The 23915-nt window shown below is 39.3% G+C and overlaps 1 protein-coding gene across 2 annotated transcripts in view; it reads right to left on the reverse strand.

The window, feature by feature from the left end:
* The window catches only part of HERC6 (HECT and RLD domain containing E3 ubiquitin protein ligase family member 6), a 63183-nt gene that overhangs the window by 17735 nt on the left and 21533 nt on the right, over window positions 1-23915 (reverse strand). For both annotated transcript variants that reach the window (XM_030313453.2, XM_030313452.2), the window contains exons 9-13: window positions 14936-15057; window positions 13977-14036; window positions 10727-10820; window positions 6493-6682; window positions 3693-3853 (exon numbers count right to left, since the gene is read on the reverse strand). In XM_030313453.2, the coding sequence (XP_030169313.1) occupies window positions 3693-3853; window positions 6493-6682; window positions 10727-10820; window positions 13977-14036; window positions 14936-15057 (627 nt within the window). The remainder of the gene's footprint in view (window positions 1-3692; window positions 3854-6492; window positions 6683-10726; window positions 10821-13976; window positions 14037-14935; window positions 15058-23915) is intronic.

Here is a 23915-nt window from a genome sequence, read left to right on the forward strand (position 1 = left end):
TTCCAATAAAACTTTATTTACAAAAATATGAGGCTACCCATGGGTTTGATTACCAACCCGTAGTCTAGTAGATAAAAACAAGTAGTCAGGCATGGAGGATACAATTTCTGATTGGAGAAGGACTTAAGGGGTTTAAGAAGGCTTTCCAGAGGAAGCAATTCTGGAAAATCAATGCTCTAAATAAGCCTCTATCATATCAAATTAATCCAAAAGATAGAAGACAGGAAATAAAGAATCTAAGAATATAAATTAAGGAAGTAAATAACACATACAGGGGAGAGGAACTTTCTGGTAAGACTTTGTAAAAGGAAAAAAAACACACAACCATTATCAAGAATGAAAAATGGGATAAGCCTACAGATTTTGATGTGTACTTTTTCTTAATGAAAGAAGTACATTGCAAAACATCTTCAGTCTCATAAAGTTTCTTCCTTATCAAAATTCCCAATTATATTGCAACTACGTGGATGAAACTAGAGGGTATTATGCTAAGTGAAATTAGTCAGAGAAAGACAAAAATCATAGGACTTCACTCATATGAAGACTTTAAGAGACAAAACAGATGAACATAAGGGAGGGGAAACAAAAATAATATAAAAACAGGGAGGGGGACAAAACAGAAGAGACTCATAAATATGGAGAACAAACTGAGGGTTACTGGAGGGGTTGTGGGAGGGGGGATAGGCTAAATAGGTAAGGGGTATTAAGGAATCTACCCTGAAATCATTGTTTCACTATATGCTAACTAATTTGGATGTAAATTTTAAAAAATTAAAAATAAAATTAAAAAAAATTCCCAATTATTTTCTGCCAAACATTTTCCTTAGATGCATTACTTTAAAAATATATGTATGGGTCACCTGGGTGGTTCAGTTGGTTAAGCGTCCAACTTCAGCTCTGGTCATGATCTCATGGTTTGTGGGTTCAAGCCCCACATTGGGCTTTGTGCTGACAGTGCAGAGCCTGCTTAGAATTCTCTGTCTCCCTCTCTCTCCGCCCCTCCCCAACTCATCCTCACGTTCTCTTTCTCAAAAACATATAAACATTAAAAAATTTTTTTAATAAAAATAAATTTAAAAAAATAAAATGTAAATGAAAAAATACCTGACTCCTCATGATTCTTATTTGTCTTCTTAAGACTCCAATTAGCAATTCACCATAGCATCAAAAACAATGAAATTGCTTACGAATAAATTTAATCAAGGAGGTGAAAGACCTGTACACCAAAAACTGTAAGACTTTGATGAAAGCAATTGAAGAAAACACAAATAAATGGAAATATAGCCTTTCTTTATGGATTAGAAGAATTAATATCGGGGCACCTGGGTGACTCAGTCAATTAAGTGTCCAACGCTTGGGTTTCAGCTCAAGTCACCATCTCACAGTTTCATGAGTTCAAGCCCCACATCGGGCTCTTCACGGGCAGTATGGAAGCTGCTTGGGATTGTCTGTCTCCCTCTCTCCCTGCCTCTCTCCAACTTGTGCCCTCTCTGTCTCTCTCAAAATAAATAAATTTAAAATAAAGAAGAATTAATATTGTTAAAATGTCTATAGCACCTAAAGTTATCTATAGATAAGATGTAATCCCTCTCCAAATTCCAAAGGCATTTTTCACAGAGTTAAGAAAAACAGTCTTAAAATTTATATGAAACCACAAAAGATTGAATAGTCAAAGCAGTCCTGAGAAAGAAGAACAAAACTGGAGGCCTCACAACTCCAGATTTACAACTATACTATAAAGCTATAGTAATGGTACTGGCATAAAAATAGACTCATAAACCAATGGAACAGAATCAAGAGACCAGAAATAAAACCTCACAAAAATGGTCAACTAACATTTGACAAAGGAGCCAAGAAAACTCAATGGGGAAAGGATAGTCTTTTCAATAAATATTGGGGCAACTGGATGACCATATTCAGAAGAATGAAATTGGACCCCTATCGTATACCACTCAGAAAAATTTACTTGAAATGGATTAAAGACTTAAACATAAGACCATAAAACTCCTAGAATAAAACCTAAGGGGAAAGCTCCTTGACATTGGTCTTGGCAATGATTTTTTTGGATATGACAACAAAAGCACAAGCAACAAAACCAAAAATAAGTAAGTGGGACTACCAAAAACTAAACCACAAAGTTTCTACACAGCAAAAGAAACAACAATAAAATAAAAAGGCAACCTATGAAATGGGAGAAAATACTTGCAAATTGTATATTTCATAAGAAATTAATGTCTAAAATATATACAGAACACATGCCACAGATCAAACAAAACAATCTAATTTTAAAAATGGGCAGAGGAACTGAATAGATGTTTTTCCAAAGAAGACATACAGATGGCCAACGGGTACATGAAAAGATGGTCAACATCCATAATCATCAGGGAAATGCAGCTCAAAGCTACACAGTGAAATATCACCTCATACTTGTTAGAATGGCTGTCATCAAAAAAACAAAAGATAAGTGTTGGCATGGATACAGAGAAAAGGGAACCTTTGTACACTGCAGGTGGGAATGTTAATTGGTGCAGCCACCACGGGAAACAGTATGGAGGTTCCTCAAAAAATTAAAAACAGAACTACCATATGATCTAGCAGTCCCACTTCTTGCTATATTAAAAAATATATTCATCTGAATAAATATATTCACTTCAAAGGAAATTAAATCACTATCTCAAAGAGATGTCTGCATCCCCATGTTTAATGCAGCATTATTTACAAAAGCCAAGACAAGAAAACAACTTAAGCATCCTGGATGGATGAATAGATAAAGAAGATGTATATAAACACTGGAATATAATTCAGCCATGAGAGAGAAGGAGATCCTGCCATTTGCGACAGCAGGGATGGGCCTTATCCTAAGTCAAATAATTCAGAGAAAGAAAAATATGTATGATACCACTTATCTATGAAGCTGAACTCAGAAACAGAAAGTAGAATGGTGGTTGTCAGGGAGTGGGGGAAATGGGAAGATATTGGTCAAAGGGTTCAAACTTCCAGTTGTAAAATGAATAAGTATAGATGTATCAAAGCAATATATTGCACACTTTGAACTCACACAATGTTATATGTCAATTATGTCTCAATAAAGCTAGGTAAAAAAAAGAAATATACTACTTTAGAAATACCAGTGCATTAGTACTTCTGAAATGAACTAATTTTTGTACCTAATGTTTTCTCCTGTTGAGATTGATATTTTATGGTGAAATTGGTTTTGATTGCCATTTAACAATTTATATTTATAAAATCATCTTACTTTAGCCAATTATTTTTAATTGAACAATACTAATTTAATTCTGCTCTTTTACTTAAAATGCTCTGGCTCCTCCCTATCCCCCAACAATCATTAGGTTTATTAGTAGGCTAATTTTAAATTACTTCTGGATTACGTTGTGTACTGTACTGAAAATAATCATCATTCTCATTTTTTAGTATTTGTGCATATGATATATGTGATATATATTATGTATAACCTGTATATAAAATGTGTAACATATATGTAATATATATGACTAGAGTCTAGCCATTAGCAAAACAAGCAAAATTCTGAATTACTAAGAACTGAATAAAATATTTTGTTTTAGAAATAAAATAAGACTCCAATTGGCTGAGACCTAAAAGTTTTTAATTGAGTAAAATCATATATATATATATATATATATATATATATATATATTCAAATGAACCCTTACCTTATACACTTCTTTCACCATTCCTAGAAGAGCTTTAAGATTGCAGTGATTCTCATTGGTTTCAATTTTAGGCCAGGAACGCAGCTGAGAGACGATGGCAGTTTTGAGCATCTGGACCAGTGTATTGAGAGAAGATTCTTGCAAAGATCCCCAGCACTTCTCTGGGGGGTATAAAATCAGCCATGATAAATATGCACCCTCCAAAAAAATCCTCAGTTTCTTCCAGGTTCTTTAATGTATGAAATAGATAACAGTTTCCATTTCTGATGGCAAAACCCATAAAATATCTTGTCTCAGGGTACCATCCTGGACATTTATTACTCACAGATGTGAAAAAAATGTTTTTCCCTCATCAAATATCATTGGAATTGAAAGTTCAAATGTAGGATTCTGAAGAAATTTGTTGATAGCTCATATTAATACTTGACTACGTGATTGATTTCATGATTTTCAAACAAAATTCCATAGAGTATCTATAAAATCTGAAAACTTACATGATAATACACACACATGCACACATATAATGTCATCAAGGACATTTTTGATTTGAGGAAAATAAAATATCTTTTCAGACTTTATGAACACCTGGTATATATGGATATATTTTTTAAATTAACTCAATAACAATATTTTAATATTACTTTGTTCCAACCTAGATATTCGTATCTTTAAAACATAATTCTCAGAAAACAAACCTATCAAATATTAAAATAGCTAATTTAATTAAAATAATATGACCCAGATGTATGAAATGCAGACTTACATAGTAGAGATTCCATAAATGGACACAAATACACAGGACACTTGAGTATATGATAAATGTGGCATTACATATTAGTGGGAATGAAACAGATCATTCAGTGAATGTATGGGAACAACTGAAAACTCTTCCAGAAAAAGATAAAGCTTAATCAAGATAAACTCTGAATGGATCGAAGAGTTAAACATAAAAATGAACCAATAAAAATTCTAATAGAAGTGGGGCACCTGGCTGACTCAGTCAGTAGAGTATGTGACTCTTGAACTCAGGGTCATGAGTTCAAGCCCCACACTGGGCATGGAGCCTACTTTAAAAAAAAAAAATTCTAGTAGGAGTATGGGAAAATTTTTTTTAAATTTCAGAGGGAGTAGGCTTTTTGAAATATGATCCAAACTCAGCAACCATATAAGAAAATGTTTACATAGTAGGCTTCATTAAAATGTTTTCAAATAATTATGCATGTGAAAATTCCACAAAATAAAAAAAATTAATAACCCAGAGAAAAAAGACTTGTAATTCATATTATTGATAAAGAATTAGTTGCCTTAATCATTTAAAAGCTTCTAAATATGGGCGCCTCGTTGGCCTAATCAGTTAAGCTTGATTTCAGCTCAGGTCATGATGTCACAGTTGTGGGATCAAGCTCCATGCCGGGCTCCATGCTGACAGCACAGAGCCTGCTAAACTTTAAAAAATAAAATAAAATAGGGGTGCCTGGCTGGCTCAGTCAGTTGAACATCTGACTTCGGCCAAGGTCATGATCTCACAGTTAGTGGATTAAAGTCCCACATTGGACTCGCTGCTGTCAGCACAGAGCCCGCTTCAGATACTCTGTCCCTCTCTCTCTCTGTCCCTCCCCTGCTCACAACTCTCTTTCTCTCTCTCAAAAATAAACATTAAAAAAAATAAAGTAAAAACTAAAATAAAAGCTAAATAGGGGCGCCTGGGTGGCGCAGTCGGTTAAGCGTCCGACTTCAGCCAGGTCACGATCTCGCGGTCCGTGAGTTTGAGCCCCGCATCAGGCTCTGGGCTGATGGCTCGGAGCCTGGAGCCTGTTTCCGATTCTGTGTCTCCCTCTCTCTCTGCCCCTCCCCCGTTCATGCTCTGTCTCTCTCTGTCCCAAAAATAAATAAACGTTGAAAAAAAAAATTAAAAAAAAAAAAAAAAAAAAAGCTAAATAAAAAAGAAAAACACTAACAACAACACATGGGAAAATGGGTTAAGAAGGAAGAACTGACAGTTTCCAGACTATAATATATAAATGGAACTGAGATATAGGAAAACCAGCACAATCTCATTCATAATGAGAAAACAAAAATTCAAATTAAGAGACTTTTTTCTTCAGAATGGCAAATATCAAAGTCTAATAATACTGTAGAAAAATGTGTGGGCTGATGCTCTCATATTTGTTGATGAAATGTAAACTGGTATATCCTCTGTCAGGGTTGCCATGTTGCACTGACCTGCAGTTTATTTAGATTACAATGTGGACGGCGGCCACTTAAAGTTCTGTGGAGGGTCTCTCAAAAATTAAAAAAAAAAAAAAAAAAAAGTTAACGTTTGTGTTTTTTTGAGAGACATAGCATGAGCAGGGGAAGGGCAGAGAGAGAGTGAGACATAGAATCCAAAGTGGGCTCCAGACTCTGAGCTGTCAGCACAGAGCCCAACATGGGGTTCAAACTCGCGAACCATGAGATCATGACCTGAGCCAAAGTCAGACACTTAACTGAGCCATCCAGCTGCCCCAAAATTTCTCAAGTTTTAAAACATAAACAAAAAGTTTTCAAGTATAGATTTATTTTGACTGGATCCTCTATGGTTATTAAACTCTGAAGTCAAAGCCATGTCCAAGTCTAAGAGTTACACATGCTTTATATAAGAGTAATGATTATAATAATGTTAGGTTAATCTTTTCAAACATTCACATACCACATACCCAAACATTTGTGTATTTTTAAATCTTCTATCCAAAATTTGCTCCATCTTTTACTTCAGTGATTGTTGAGAGTACAGATAAAATGAAAAATTGATCAAACTTACTCAGGACTCGTAAAGATCGGTCACTCATTTTACAAACAGCTTCTGCATATGGAACCACCAGACTCCTCCAGTTCTTAGAATCATGCATCACAGGACATTCTGGGAGCAGAAGGAAAACTGATAATGCTTCTTGGTGTGGAGAATGACATGGAAGAGCTCTGAGCAGATTATCCCTAAAACCTGTAGTTATCTGTAGTTGAAAGGATCAGGGAAAGGGCCCAGAATATATTAGGTACAGATTATAGTGAAAAACAAGCTATGGGACTAGGGGTTTCATTCCACTATTTTCCAATGGTGTAATCATTTAGTTTTCCTCAGACCTTCTGTTCAAACTCCATAACTCCTTGCATACCAAATGCCTCTAATGTATTATGTGAGAGCCATCCTCCCTATTTTATACTGGGATGCATGAAAGAAATAAAGTGAAGTCACATGTGCATGTATATGCTGTGTGAATCATGGACTCAATTAGAGACTGACACATCAAAGATGCATACCCAAATCTATGACTTAAAATCCAACATGGCAGAGATAATGGCATACGTTCACCTCACCAATACTGTTTCATTTTCCTTCTAGGCTCCCAGGAAGATGGCATTTCCCAGCCTCCCCTGCAGTTATATGGGGCCATATGATTGAGTTCTGGCTAATGAGATATGAATGAAATGTGTATATGAAATATGTATATCACTTCTAGGCATGACCCCTGCAACCTCTCATGTAACCTTCTATACTCGCTTTCCTTATCTGCCAACTGAATACAAAAGATCTACTGGAGGATTTCATGGCTCCAGTGCCTAGAACTCCAGAAAAAAGGAACCCAAATCACTCCTCAGTGAAACTATGCAGAGGTGGGAAGGGTAGCAGAATATACCACTCAAAGATATGCCACTCTGGGGGCACCTGGGTGGCTCAGTCAGTTAAGTGTCCGACTCCTGATCTAGGCTTAGGTCATGATTTCATGGTTCATGGGATCGAGCCCCATGTCAGTCTCTGTGCTGATGGTGCGGAGCCTGCTTGGGATTCTCTCTCTCTCTCTCTCTCTCTCTCTCTCTCTCTTTCTCTCTCTGCCCATCCTTCACTTGTGCTCTCTCTCTCAAAATTAATAAACTTAAAAAAAATATATACCACTCCGGCATGAGGATTATTTTGAGCTGAAGGCAGGTGAGAAAAAACAGGCACAGGACAAGCTCTGTGGCTTCCCTCTATCTACTTGAAAACAATATAAATTCCGCCTGTAAAGGTGTCCTCCTGCTGCTAACTTCTGTACCAGGAGAAGGGCAAGAACCTTATCAGCAGAGATGAACAGGCATTGAGAAAGAGTCTACACAGAGGGACAAAACATAAGAGACTCTTAAATACAGGGAACAAATGGAGGGTTGCTAGAGGGGTTTTGGGTGGGGAATGGGCTAAATGGGCAAGGGGCAGTAAGGAGGACACTTGTGGGGATGAGCACTGGGTGTTATATACAGGGGATGAATTACTAAATTCTACTCCTGAAATCATTATTGCACTATATGCTAACTTGGATTAAATTTTTAAAAATAAAAGAGAAAAAGAGTCTACACAAACAAACCTTATGATCTAGACCTTATCTAACATGAGCTTCCCCAGATATTTGCCTTCCTGCATTTTGGCGCCCTTAGAAGCTCAAACTCCTTTTCCTTTATGTTGTCTCTTTACAAAATTATTGTTCTTTTGCTAAGATGCTATATAACCAAGTTCTAACCACGCTTTAGTTACTCATCACTGAGTGTATATGCAGCATGCACACACATATTAATAAACTTCTGTTTATTTCTCTCCCATTAATCTGTCTTTTTTCAGTCTAATTTGCAGGGTCCCAGCCAATGAAACTAAGATGGTTGGAGGGGAAACATTTCCTCTTCCTCCTCTGCATGTGTTTCCTGTCTCCATCCCTCATTGGACTACGATGTGAAAAGAAGTCTTCATTGTGTTAAGCCACTGAGATTTGGAAGTTGTTTGTTACAACAGCTAGCATCATTTATTCTGTTTAATAGATCTTAGATGCTTTTAACAACAGTGTCTACCTCCACATGTCAGAAGGATTAAGATGATATTTGCAACAATAAAAGTACTACATATTATTACATTAATGTTCTTACAATTTATTTTTTTCAGATGTCCAGAAGAACATGATTTATATGGAATGCTAGTAGGCATATATAGGAAAATAATGTCACACAAAGTCAAATAACTTTGAGAAAAATAGGGCTAAAACAGCTAGATTTCTTTTGGTGTATGACATCATAGAATCTTTGATTTACTGATGTACATTATAGCTTCATAATAGTATGCAGTGTATCCAAAGTTGTTTCACTTAGAACCTGTTTTCAGGGAGCATTCTGTGAAACTAATGTTCCTTGGAACTCACACTGGGAATAGCACCCCAAGTTATCTCCCATATAACCTAAATAAATTTATTTTTTAAATACATTCTAGGGGCACCTGGGTGGCTCAGTTGGTTAGGTGTCCGACGTTGGCTCAGGTCATGATCTCACGGCTCGTGAGTTCGAACCCCACAATGGACCTTGTGCTGACAGCTCAGAGCCTGGAGCCTGCTTCAGATTCTGTCTCCCTCTCTCTCTGTTCCTCCCCTGCTTGTGTTCTGTTTTGTCTCTCTCTCAAAAATAAATAAACATTTAAAAAATAATAAAATATATTTGATAACATCTATTCTTCTTCATCTTGACAATAAAAGTATCTACTATATATTAAAGAACACTCTACTTTCCCTTCCAAATGTGGGGACCCAAAATGGTATATATACAAGATGACTTGAAACCAAAGGCATGTGAATACAGCTGATGTAGAAGGAAGACTTCAGATCTTCCCTTATCTGACTAAAGTCGGGGCCTTCCAAGAAACTTGGAGGGCAGGTTTCACTGCCAGGTAAAGACCAGCCACTTGCACTTGGATGAGAAATCACACAAACATTATCACAAGCTGTCATATCTTCCATTTGTCCCTCTTAAAGCCCATTTGTCTCCCTGAAAAGTCCAGTTTTCTCAAAGAAACCTCTTCTCCCCCAATCCCTTTTCTCTATTCCCTATTAATTGGTATATAAGCCCTCATCCCTAGCTGTTCAGGGAGCCTCTTCATCTAAATGCTCCTCGCAAACACGGGGAATATTTACTCAGTCTATTAATCCTGTTTGTTACTCAGTCTATTACTCTTTTTTTGTTTGTTTAAATTTTTTTTTTAAAATTTTTTTTTCAACGTTTTTATTTATTTTTGGGACAGAGAGAGACAGAGCATGAACGGGGGTGGGGCAGAGAGAGAGGGAGACACAGAATCGGAAACAGGCTCCAGGCTCCCAGCCATCAGCCCAGAGCCTGACGCGGGGCTCGAACTCACGGACCGCGAGATCGTGACCTGACTGAAGTCGGATGCTTAACCGACTGCGCCACCCAGGCGCCCCAATGTTTGTTTAAATTTTTAATGTTTATCTTTAAGAGAGAGACAGGCCACAAGTGGGGGAGGGGCAGAGAGAGAGAGAGACACAGAATCTGAAGCAGGCTCCAGGCTCTGAGCTGTCAGCACAGAGGCAGACGTGGGGCCCAAACCCACAAGCCGTTGAGATCATGACTTGAGCTGAAGTCGGACGTTCAACCTACTGAGCCACCCAGGCACCCCATCAGTCTATTACTCTTGTTATTCAGTCATGAACTCACATGAACCTGAGTTTGTAGAGGGAAAATTTTCCAACACAACCCAGAATCATAAAATATCTAACTAGAATAGAGCTTAAAAAGGAACTCCATAAATAAGGAACCCCTCAAAAAGGTAAAGAAAATGTAACCCAAATAGGATAAGGGATAAATTGGTAGCAGATTCATCTTAACTGGATTTGACATTCATCTCAAAAGAAAGAACAGGATTTCTATTCTCCTAGTCCAGGTAAAAATTATCTTACTTCCCAAACTAGTGCTATTTTCATATGTCTACTAATGGTTATTTACCTCTCAAGCATTGGTTTTTCATGTTGAAAACAAAAGTACTGTATTTACAGGACATTTAAACATTCAATAAGAAAGTAAATGCCAGCTTGGAATATAGTGTCTGGAATATAGTAACCTTATTGTGAACACTAGCCGTCTCCCTTATCACAGAGTCTCTCTGACTCAGCTCCCAACAAAATTCAACTGCATTCATATTGGTTCCTATAAAGAAATTCTGTTGCTTTATTTCTCAAGTAAATATTGGCTATTACCATGGAAGAAATCCATTCTGTTTTTGTCAACTTCTCGAAGGTATCTCTTGCCATTTGTAAGTCCACATCAATGGAAATCGTTTCTACAGATTGTCTTTGGATACAAGAAATGTAAACAAAACAAAACACATAAACAGATAGAAAAGAATATTTCTAAACTTCATACATACTTATTGCTTTATTTTATTAAATAGCATATATAAACATTTTTCTTACAATTTGCCTCCTTTCAAAATTATCAATTTTTTTGGCACACAAAAATAATTATAAAATTTATATTCTCCTAAAAGAGAGTAGGTTACTATTATTGCTAGAGTAGCTACAAGTTTGGGTTGCAATAATGGCAAAATTTCATAGGCTACATCTGAGAACCGAAAACGTTTACCCCCACACTCAGCCTGTACACTAAAATCTGAAACTACCCCCGCCCCCAACACACACAACACACCTTCCCATCATCTACATTTACATTACTTTAGGATTCCACTGTTTCATTAGCATGACTTCACTATTTCAAAAGACACTAGCCCAGGCAAATGGCTTGATTGTTCATTATAGGAACTTCCTGAAAAGACCCATTAACTCTTCAGTGGAAAGCATTAACAGATAGTTTATGCTCTAAGATTGTCTGAATCTCTTGCCTAAAGTTGTTGCCTTGCTGTTTCCACCCACCCTGGATCACTGTATCTTCTCCCAATCCTAATCAAGCCCCCAGCTTTCCCCTCCCATGTTGAAAGACCTGGCCTAAACCAAACTGCCAATTCTTGATAAATTCCAACCTAGCCTTCCCTCTCAGAAACACTATCAAATCTTTGTTTAGGTGTGCTGTTTTCCTGGGTTCTGTTGGTGATATTTGAAGAGACTTGAATTCTGTCAAATGATTTTTTGTAATGTTCTATCAAGAAATACTTTATGCTTGCTGAATAACTGGTCAAGAGTAATGCCAGGGCTAAAATATTTATGCAAATATTCAAACAAAGTATTTTAAATCTCCCCTTAAAATATTTTGTCCTTTTCAGTCTTTGGCATCTTAAGACCAAACCTCGAGGCTCATCATTCCTGGGAGGGTACTTTTCCACTTTAGAAAGATAATATTCTAAGTGTAGAAAATATTCTATATGCAGTAAGGATTAGCCTGAGGCTAGAGCAGGGGAGAAAGAGAAAACACTGTTTGGCAGAGTCCCTGTCCTCACTTCTTGCCTGGAAGGATGGCAAGAAGAAGAAAGCAAATGGGAGAGGGAGAAGGCAGAGGGAAACAGTGTCTGATTTCTCTTCTTCCACCTTTGACTGGGATATGTGGGGATGAACAGGGATGCTTTTTTTGGACTCTAGAAAGATACTGTGTTGCGGCTGCAAGTGGGAAGCCATGGCATTCAGTTTCCCTGGGTTTCTCTGGTTCTCACAAGAAGTTGTTGGACTCAACAGTTCCTCCTGTCCCCTTGAGGAGTGACTGAGAGTGCAGCTGGATTAGGAATCAGTGGGACAGGAATGAAATCTTGCCATGTGCAAGTGTGTATAGAGCTAGAGTATGTTATGCTAAGTGAAATAAGAGGTCAGAGAAAAACAAATATATGATTTCACTCATACTTGGAATTTAAAAAATAAAACAGATGAACATATGGGAAGGAAAAAAAAAGAGAGACAGAAACAAACCATAAGACACTCTTCACGTTAGAGAACAAACTTAGGGTTGATGGAGGGAGGTGGGTGGAGATTGGGCTAAACAGGTGATGGGTATTAAGGAGGGCATTTATTATGAACACTGGGTGTTATATGCAAGTGATGAGTCACTAAAACAAAACAAAACAAAACAAAACAAAACAAAACAAAACAAAACAAAAAATGAACCAATGGGACAACCAGGGGTTGCACAGAGGCAAGGAATACATGCAACATGAGTTAAATGAGTGCCACCTACTGGCCATGTGGGGGTACAAGATGTGTAGAACTTTTCAGAATCAGTCAGGCAGCTTGGGGCCTACTCATCAGGGAGAGATGAGACCTGACCTAGTGGGGGAGGGTTGGACTGAGTTATATCCACTATGGACACACCAGTAGGGCACTGGCCTCCAGAGAAGGCAGAGGGCAGCCTAAGAGCCTTCATGCTCTTATCCTCCTTCTCTCTTAAACACTGTTAAATTAATTAAACAAGGAGGCCATTACACTGGGGGTAGCTCTATCACCATGATGGCCTACATATGCAAACCAAAATCTAAGCCTGTAAATACTTCAGTTATAAAATCGAAACCAAAGTACAACTAGTCACAAACAGCCAACTACATTTTAAGCTATAGCCAATCAGGGGGCCTGGGTGGCTCAGTTGGTTAAGCAACCAGCTCTTAATTTTGGCTCAGGTCATGATCTCATGGTTTGTGATTTCGAGCTCCCCATCAGGCTCTGCGTTCCTGGCACGGAGCCTGCTTGGGATTCTCAGTCTCCCTGTCTCTCTGCCTCTCCTGCACATTCTCTCTCTCTCTTTCTCAAAAATTAATAAATAAAACTTTAAAAAAATGTTTTAAGCTATAGCCAATCAATTAATTTCCTTTCTTTGCTTCTGCATCTTCTCTACATAAGTCTTTCCACTAGCTCCTGTTGATGGAGTGCTCTAATCACTTCCAATTTGGTGCTTCCCAGTTTGAATCAGTATTTGCTTAAATAAACTCTTAAAAATTTTAATATGCCTCAGTTCATCTCTTAACAGTTCCCAGGCACAGTGTTGGAAAGCATAAAGCGAAGGGAAGAAATATAAGACCAAATATAGAGCATTTCCCAAAGGAACTGTTTATACTATTGGATCAGACCAAGTGTCAAACCAAATAGAGAAATTAGATTTTCCTCTGTAGTAGTGAATCTAGTTAAAGATAAATAGAATCTATTTTCCCTACTGATGCCACCACAAAAAGAACTGCCAAGTGCTGCCTTGGCCTCTAAGTACTGAAGCAATGTTAGAATGATCACTCACAGATACAAAGATCTTGAAAAAAAAGCACATCATTCCTTCCAATCAGGTAACAGAGGAGGGCAGGGCAGAGGAAGTGAACAATGTGAATTAGGAATCACAACTTACAGTGGTCTTGCAGAAAATTACCTTACAAAATGGAAGAATTTTATACCAGCCTATGGTGTTTTCTATGTTGGACTTTTTGTTCAAAGATAACATAATTTACAAATTAAAATGACTGACTTGAAACATTTCATGCTAAAGATTCCCCAGTGTTTCAAATGAAGATAAATCTCATTTAAAAATTACCTTTTCTTTAAAAAACTTGCAGTCAGACAAGCAGGAGATGAAAATATCATCCTAACTTCGCTGTAAAAGTCATAACACAAGTGTTAAGTCATAGCGTATTATAAAGCAGGCCTCCTTTTATCTTATGCCCAATTATTTAACCGAAGACATGGAATCATTATTAATAAAAACAACTCCTCGGGGTGCCTGGGTGGCTCAGTTGGTTAAGTGTCTGAGTTTGGCTCAGGTTATGATCTCTCAGTTCGAGAGTTCGAGTGCTATGTCAGGCTCTGTGCTTACAGCTCAGAGCCCAGAGCCTGTTTCGGATTCTTTGTCTCTCTCTCTCTCTCTCTCTCTCTCTCTCTCACAGCTCAGAGCCCAGAGCCTGTTTCGGATTCTTTGTCTCTCCCTCTCTTTCTCTCTCTCTCTGCCCCTCCCCTGCTTCTGCTCTGTCTCAAAAATAAATACATTTTTAAAAATAAAATAAATAAATAAATAAATAAATAAATAAATATAAAGACAACTGCTCCCTTACAAGTCTTCCAAATTCTGGATATAATTTGTGCTGATAAATCTCACCAAAACCCTTCATAGTTGATTCTACCAAGTCACATATATTTAAATAAAATCCTCCCTTCTGAAAACAGAAATTTATGGAGTCCCAGAGTATAAACTATGAAGAGATAAAAAAGAGTCCATTTTAGTGAAGGCTTTGTGAGACACAAAGTGTTTTTGATTCATCCTGCATCTCTCACCTATCAAGGTGCCTGAGAAACCATATGTCCTCAAGATAGTTCTGTTAAATAAATGATGAGTGAATCAATGACTTCTTCAAACTATGAGGTGGTGGAAGAGAATCATGGTTAAAATGCAAATGCCTTCACAGCAAAGCCAAACCCTCTCTGTCTTATATTTAGCATAAAATGACCATGGCTTCAAAACCAATTACAAGTGACTTATAATTTATCAAACAGAGCTACCTTGTAGCCATTTCATGTTCACTGCTTCCTCTTGTCACTGCCATCCATTTCTCTGTCAGGGACTGGTTAATTTGGCTTATTTCTGGCAGGATTTTCCTGGAAACATTTGTGGAACTAGTATCCTTCAAGGAAGAAAGAAAAATGATTAGGAAAACACAGAGCATGTGCACATGCTGAGTAATACATACCACAGTAAAGCCTGTGACACAGGTGGTAGGGGTGTGGTGGGGTGTGGTGACAGGAGTTAGGTCATCAGACTGGCCTGGTTGTTCCGGTGCCTAGCTGTGGCCACTTTGCTTGGCCTGAGCCTTAGTTTTGTAATTTATTTTTTTTTTTATTTTTTTTTTCAACGTTTATTTATTTTTGGGACAGAGAGAGACAGAGCATGAACGGGCGAGGGGCAGAGAGAGAGGGAGACACAGAATCAGAAACAGGCTCCAGGCTCCGAGCCATCAGCCCAGAGCCTGACAAGGGGCTCGAACTCACGGAACGCGAGATCATGACCTGGCTGAAGTCGGACGCTTAACCGACTGCGCCACCCAGGCGCCCCAGTTTTGTAATTTAAAAATGGGATAACACAAAATAATTGAAAACAGGGACTCAACCAGGTACTTGTACACCAATGTTCACTGCAGCAATATTCACAATAACCAAAAAGATAGAAACAACCAGTGTCCATCAGTAGCATCAACAGATGAACGTCGTGTATTCATGGGGGAGAATATTCAGCCATAAAAAGGAAGGAGATTCTGATACATGATGAAACATGGACAAACTTTGAAAATATTATACTAAGTGAAATAAGCCAGATACAAAAGGACAAATATTGTATGATTCCACTTATAGGAAATTGGCAACTTCGTAGAAAGTAGATTAGAGATTACCCAGGGCTGAGGAGTCATAGAACAGAGACTTATTATTGTTTAATGGTTACAGAGTTTCTGTTTGGGGTGATAAAAAAAGTTTTGGAGATCATAGTAGTGATGTTTGTACAATATTGTGAATGCAATTAATATCACTGAATTGTATACTTAAAAATCATTAAAATAGAAAAGTATATATATATATACATATATATATGTATATATTACCACAATAAAATGGATGAGATAATATCATCTCTCTCTCTCTCTCTTTGCTCTTGTTAAGATTAAATATTAGGTATACAAAACCTGTGGATTATAATTGGTATTCAATAAATACTAGTTTCTTTCTCCCCTTCAGTCAACCATAGATTTTTACATTTAGATCAGTGGTTTTCAAACATTAGCATGCAATAGAATTACCTGGTGATCTTGCTAAAGCATAGATTGTGGAGCCCATCCCCACAGTTTCTGATTCAGGAGTGGAACTCAAGAATTTGTATCTAGCAAACTCCCAGGCGCTGCTGCTGCTCGTGGTGGTATAGGGACCACACTTTGAGAAATGGTTCAGTTCAATACCTGAAACCAAATGGCTCAGCCAGAGCCGTCAGAAATCACTTGTCTGGAAAGAAAAATCTGTCTTTTTTTTTTTTTTTCAACGTTTATTTATTTTTGGGACAGAGAGAGACAGAGCATGAACGGGGGAGGGGCAGAGAGAGAGGGAGACACAGAATCGGAAACAGGCTCCAGGCTCTGAGCCATCAGCCCAGAGCCCGACGCGGGGCTCGAACTCACGGACCGCGAGATCGTGACCTGGCTGAAGTCGGACGCTTTAACCGACTGTGCCACCCAGGCGCCCCAGAAAAATCTGTCTTTTTAATGTAGTCTTCCAAAGACATTAGTGCTCTGCTCCATGTTATACCTCTGCCTCCACTGAACTTGTAATGAGTCAGGAAATTAATTAACTAATTAATTAATTATTTTTTAGGTAAGTTCTATGCCCAACATGGGGTTTGATCTCAAGACCCCAAGAGTCACATGCTCTACTGACTGAGCCAACCAGGGACCCCATGAGTCAGGAAACTCTTCATTTTTGTTTAATGCTTAAATAAAGACCTCTTGAACAAGATGTATAACAATGACTTCTAAAGTTCCCTTCAGCCTCCTGATCTGAGTCCTAGGTGTCTCCTCTAGTTCAATCATGAGAAAGCTTTTTTTCTGCCCACATCACTGGCAACTTAGGACAATGAAGTGCTCCCTCCCTATTGGCACTTACACATACTCTCTTTCAGAATCCCAGCTCCTCTGAAGTGCATGACATCTTCTACTGTAATCATCTCCCAGTGTCCTTGTCACTCCCTTTCAACACTGAGAACAATAGTACCTTGCTGTCTCCCTCGGCACTGAGGTGCCTGTTGTTGCTCTTTGCAACTGAAGAACTAATAAACATGATTTATTTCCCACCTGGATGTCTCCATTTTTTCTTTTTTCATATGAGAGAGAGAGAGAGAGAGAGAGAGAGAGAGAGAGAGAGAACGTGCGCACGTGTGAGCTGGAGAGACAGGCACAGAGACACAGAGAGAGAGAGAGAGAGAGAGAGAGAGACTCCCAAGCAGGCTCCATGCTCAGTGAGGAGCCTAACACAGGACTCCATCCCACAATCCTGGGATCACAACCTGAGCTGAAATCAAGAGTTGGGCACTCAACTGACTGAGCCACCCAGGCATCCCTGATCTCCCAATTCTTGATCTCATCTCCACACTTTCCTCTGCTCAACTTCAACCACCCATACCCTGGATTAGGGTTTCATATGGATGCTTTTGACATTTTTGGTCAGATAATTCTTTGTTGTGAAGGTCTTGTGCATTGAAGGATGTTTAGCAACAGCCCTGGCCTCTACCTACAAGGTGCTGGTGGCAGCCACCCCAGCATCCTTTCTACAACCTAAAATGTCTCCAAACATTGCCAGATGTTTCCAGGGGCAAAATCATTCCTAGTTGAAAACCACTGCCCTAGGTACAGGTGATACCCTATGCTTTGTAATCATCAATAATTGTTTCGCCTTCTAAAATTCCTATTAGAAACATTCTCTTCTGGTTACCATGCACCATTTTTCTGATTCTCTTACTTTAGAGTGAAACTCTCAATCCAACATTCTTTGATGCTGGAATGAGTTAAGACATTGGGGAATGCTGGAACAGAATACATGTATTTTGTATGCAAGAGGACATACATTTTTTTGGGGGGAGAGGACAGAATGTTATGGACTGAATGTGTTCCCCCCAAATTCATATGTTGAAATTTTAACCCTCAGTGTGACAGCATTAACAGGTGGAGGCTTGGGGCACCTGGGTGGCTCAGTCAAGCATCTGACTCTTGATTTCAGCTCAGGTCATTATCTCACAGTTTGTGGGAGTAAGCCACACGTTGGGCTCTGTGCTGATAGTGCAGAGCCTGCTCAGGCTCCTCTCTCTCCGGCTCTCTCTACCCCTCCCTTGCTCTCTCTCTCTCTCTCTCTCTCAAAAAAAAAAAAAAAAAAAAAGAGTTGGGGCCTTTGGGAGGTGCATGGGTCATGAGGATGGAGCTCTCATGAATGGGACTAGAGCCCTTATAAGAGACTCCAGAGAGCTCGCTTGCCCCTTCTGCTATATGAGGACACAGCAAGAAGATAGCCTTCCACAAACAAGGAAGCAGGTCCTCATCAGACACCAAGTATGCTAGCCCCTTGATCCTGGACTTCCCAGACTCCAGAACTATGAGAAGTAAGTTTCTGCTGTTCATAAGGCACCTCGTCTATGGTGTTTTGTTAGCAGACAGAGCAGACTTACTTCCACTTGCTTTAGAGTGGAACCCACTCAAACATTCTTTGAGGCCATTAGGATCTCCAATCCACTGACCCTATTGTTTGGTCATTATTCATCCTCCGCCTCATCCTTACCCAGCTTAGAGCCCATGGTCAGCACTATAATAAGTCCCTTGCAAATACTTCCTACTCTGTCACTTTCCTATTGTACTTACCTAGTAAAACTCCATCTGTGGTTAAAATCAAGTCTGGATTACTCCAAAATTGAATCCAAACAAAACCGAATCCAATCCATTCACTGGAGAAAATTGCACAACTGTGCTGACTGATTTCGCTTGAAGTCTACTACCACAAATGTCAAATGGGCACCCAACACTGTTTAGTAATTTCCCACAACATTTGCTTTCTCACTCTCTGAGACAACTACTGCACACTTTCCTTTTATTCCCAAACCTCTAACACTCCTCTTCTCTTCCACTCACTCCCAGATGAGGACCGTGCCTTGTGTGTCACTGAGGAAATTAAAGCCATCAGGCACCTTTCCATCATCACCTCTCCCCCCCCCCCACCTCCACTGTTCCTTATTAGAAAAAAATAAATATTTCTGTTCACACCCCTACATTCTATGTGGACAGAATCCCGCCTCTTCTCTCCTACTGAGGGACATTGCTTCTGCAATTATCCATTCTTTCTCATGCACCATCGTTTTCTCCATTTGAATGGGATCATTCTCCAAAATAATCTCTGTGCTCATCTTACTTGACCTCTCAGCAGTATGTGACAGGATTAGCCACTTCTTCTTTCTGGAAATACCTTCTTCTCTTTGCCTTGACGACACACCCTCTCCTGGTTTTCCCCCATCTCAGAAACTGGCCCTTTTCACTTTGTCTTCTGGCACCTCCTCATTGTCAGACCTCTAAATGGAGAAGTCCTTCACGGCTGGATTCTGTCCCCTTTCTCTTCTCATTTTTACTCTCTTAATAGGTAACCTTTCCTCCAGGCCTCAGCTTCAAGTACTGTCTATACTTGGACAACTACCATGTCTATATTCCAGTGCTGACATGCTCCCTGAGCTCCAGATTTGGACATCCAACCAGATCTCGTCTTCAAGGACATTTCACACTGACCACATCTCACCTACCTGCCTCCATCCCATATAACTCTTCACCCTTTCCTATGTGCTCTGCCCTTCTGGCCCTCTCTCTGTCCGCACATGCTAAACAAATACTTGCCACAGGGTCTCTCTATGTGTGGTTCCCACTGGCTGGAACACTCTTTCTTTGGATCTAAGGTATCCAATTAATGTCCCAGCCACTGAGAGGTCTTTCCTAACTGATATTTCTTTCTTTTTTTTTTTTTTAAGTTTATTTATTTTTGAGACAGAGAGAGACAGAATGAACGGGGGAGGGTCAGAGAAAGAGGGAGACACAGAATCTGAAACAGGCTCCAGGCTCTGAGCAGTCAGCACAGAGCCCAACGCGGGGCTCGAACTCACAGACCGTAAGATCATGACCTGAGCCGAAGTCGGATGCTTAACCGACTGAGCCACCCAGGCGCCCCCCTAATTGACATTTCTAAAGAAGCCCACTTCATCAGTCTCCCACGACCTGCTTTGTTTGCTTCAGAGCACTTATGACTCTCTAACACAATGTTACTTATTTTGTATTTACATATTTATTGTCTGCCCTTCCCTGTAGAATCCAAATGCCATGAATGAGAGCAACCTTGCCTGTATTATTCACTTTTATCCCAAGCACCAAAACCAGAGCCTGAGACACAGCAGGCAGCTGCTGGTTGGCTGCATGGCTGTAACAGAACAGACAAGTACAACCCAACCAACCCAGCAGCACAGAAACCTTTGCCTCTGATCGTTTTCTGTCCCAGAGAATATAGTAAGAATCTGTATGGATGTCATGGTTAAAACATTCCTGATAGTTAAAAAAAAAAAAAGTACAAGTTAGGAAAATAACTACATACAGCATACCTTAAAGATACTGAGGGTTCAGTTCAAGACTACCACAATAAAGTGAATATTGCAATAAAGTGAGTCAAATGAATTTTTTGGCTTCCCAGTGCATATAAAAATTATGTTTACACAATACTGTAGCCTATGAAGTGTGAAAAAGCATCATGTCTAAAAAAAATAATGTATATATCTTTTTTTTTTAAGTTTATTTTGAGAGAGAGATTGCAAGCAGGGGAGGGACAGAGAGAGAGGGAGAGAGAGAAAATCCCAAGCAGGCTCTGCTTGTCAGTGCGAAGCCCAGTGCAGGGCTCGATCCCGTGAACTGTGAGATCATGACCTGAGCCCAAACCAAGAGTTGGACACTTAACCGATTGAGCCACCCCAGGCACCCCAGTTAAAAAATACTTCATTGCTAAGAACTGCTAGTCATCTTTTGAGCTCTCAGTGAGTCATAATATTTCTTCTGATGAAGGTTGTAATCTTGCCTTGATGTTGGTGGTCAGGGTTGGGGATAGCTGTGGCAATTTCCTCAAATAAGACAACACTGAAGTTTGCCATATCAATGGGTGCTTCCTTTTACGATTTCTCTGTACCATGTGATGCTGTTTGGCAGCATTTTACAGAGCTTCTTTCAAGATTGAAGTCAATCCTCTCAAACCTTGCTGCTGCTTTATCAACTCAGTTTATGTAAAAATCTAGATCCTTTGTCATCATTTCAACAATCTTCACAGCATCCTCACCAGGAGTAGATGCCATCTCAAGAAACAATTTTCTTTACTCATCCATAAAAAGCAACTTCTCATCGATTCATAGTTTTATCATGAGATTGTAGCAATTCATTCACATCTTCAGGCTCCACTTCTGATTCTAGTTCTCCTGCTGTTTCCACACTGCAGTTACTTCCTCTACTGAAGTCTTGAACCCCTCAAAGTCCTCCATGAGGGCTGGAACCAGTTTCTTCCAAACTCCTGTTAATGTTGACATCTTAAACTCTTCCCATGAATCATGAATGTTCTTAATGGAATCTAGGACGGTGAATCTTTTCCAGAAGGTTTTCAATTGACCTCGCCCAGATCCATTAGAGGAATTACTATCAATGACAGCTGTAGCCTTTTTTTTTTTCTTTAAGAGAGAGGGCGCAAGTGAGCAAGGGGCAAAGAGGGAGAGACAGAAGCAGGGCTCACCCAAAGCAGGACTCAGGCTCACCTGATGCAGGGCTCGAGCTCACAAACTGTGAGATCATGACCTGAGCTGAAGTCAGATGCTTAACTGACTGAGCCACCCAGGCACCGTCAGCTGTAGCCTTATGAAATGTATTTCTTAAATAATATGACTTGAAAGTCAAAATGACTCCTTGATTCATGGACTACAGAATGGATGTTATGTTAACAGGGATTAAAACAATCATTCTGGTTGTACATCTCCATCAGAACTCCTGGATGACCAGGTGTACTGTCTATGAGCAATAATATTTTGAAAGAAAACTTTTATTTTTTTGGCACATCTCAGTAATGGCCTTAAAATATTCTATAAACCGGGGCGCCTGGGTGGCGCAGTCGGTTAAGCGTCCGACTTCAGCCAGGTCACGATCTCGCAGTCCGGGAGTTCGAGCCCCGCGTCGGGCTCTGGGCTGATGGCTCAGAGCCTGGAGCCTGTTTCCGATTCTGTGTCTCCCTCTCTCTCTGCCCCTCCCCCGTTCATGCTCTGTCTCTCTCTGTCCCAAAAATAAATAAACGTTGGAAAAAAAAAAAAATTTAAAAAAAAAAAAAAAAATATTCTATAAACCATGTTATAAAGAGGTGCTGTCACCTAGGCTTTGTTGTTCCATTCATAGAGAACAAGAAGATTAGATAAAGCACAATTCTTAAGGGCCCTAGGATTTTCAGGATGGTAAATGAACACTGGCTTCTACTTAAAGTCAGCAGCTGCATTAGCCCCTAACAAGATAGTCAGGCTATCCTTTGAAGCTTTGAAGGTAGGCAGTGACTTCTCTCTAGCTATGAAAGTCCTACATGGCATCTTCTTCCAATGGAAAGCTGTTTCATCTGCATTGAAAACCTGTTGGTTAGTGTAGCCACCTTCATTAATCATCTTAACTAGATCTTCTGGGTAACTTGCTGCAGCACTTGCTGCTTCACCTTGCACTCTGATGTTATGGAGATGGCTTCTTTACTTGAACCTCACAAACCAAACTCTGCTAGTTTCAAACTTCTGTACTGCAGCTTCCTCACCTCTCTCATCCTTCATAAAATTGAGGAGAGTTAGGGCCTTGCCTTGGATCAGGCTTTGGTATTAAGGGAATGTTTGATCTTCTATCCAGACCACTAAAACTTTCTCCATATTAGAAGTAAGGCTGTTTCACTTTCTTATCATTTGTGTGTTCACTGATGTAGCACTTTTTATTTCCTTCAAGAACTTTTCCTTTGCATTCACAGCTTAGCTAGGTTTGATGTGGTTTTCAGCCTGTCTCAGCTTTCGATGGGTCTTCCTCACTAAGTTTATAATTTCTGGCTTCTTATTTATTTAAAATGACATGTGACTCTTCCTTTCACCAGAACATTTAGAAGCTATTGTAGGGTTATTAACTGGCCAAATTTCAATATTGTTTTGTTTCAGAGAATAAACAGGAAGGCCCAAGGAGAGGGAGAGAGACAGGGGAACAGCCAGTTGGTGAAACAGCCAGAACACACACCTTTCAGTTTGCCACCCTAGAGGGGAATGGTTCATGGCATCCCCAAACAATGTCAACAGTAACATCAAAAATCACTGATCACAGATCACCATAACATATATAGTAAAAATGGAAAAGTTTGAAATACTGCAAGAATTACCAAAATGTGACACAGAGACAAGAAGTGAGCAAATGCTGTTGGAAAAATGGTGCCCATAAACTTCTTCAATATAGCATTGCCACAAACCTTCAGTTTGTAAAAAAACGCACTAAAGCAAAGTGCCAATATAATGAGGTACATCTGTATACTTCCACCTCCATACAAGCATTTCACCCGGAAATATGATAAAATCCTCTCTGTCACCAACTGGGAGGGTACTATGGTACGGTGGGTAATGGTTTAAGCTTTGGAGCTGGATTGCCTGGATTCAGCTCTGCCACTTAGCAGTGCAACTTTGGGTGAGTCCACTTCTCTGAGACTTAGTTCTTTCCTATATAAAATGGGGGAAATAATACCAATTGGAATTGACATGAGGATTAAATGTGTTGATTGACTTGGAGTATTTTGATTGGTCCTTCATGCATGAGGGCTACAATTAACACTAATCAATTAATATTAATCACTGCTCTTAATATTATCATTAATATTACTTAATAATAAACAGTGTAAAAACAAT

The sequence above is a fragment of the Lynx canadensis genome, chromosome B1 (genome assembly GCF_007474595.2).
Source record: "Lynx canadensis isolate LIC74 chromosome B1, mLynCan4.pri.v2, whole genome shotgun sequence".
Taxonomy (NCBI): domain Eukaryota; kingdom Metazoa; phylum Chordata; class Mammalia; order Carnivora; family Felidae; genus Lynx; species Lynx canadensis.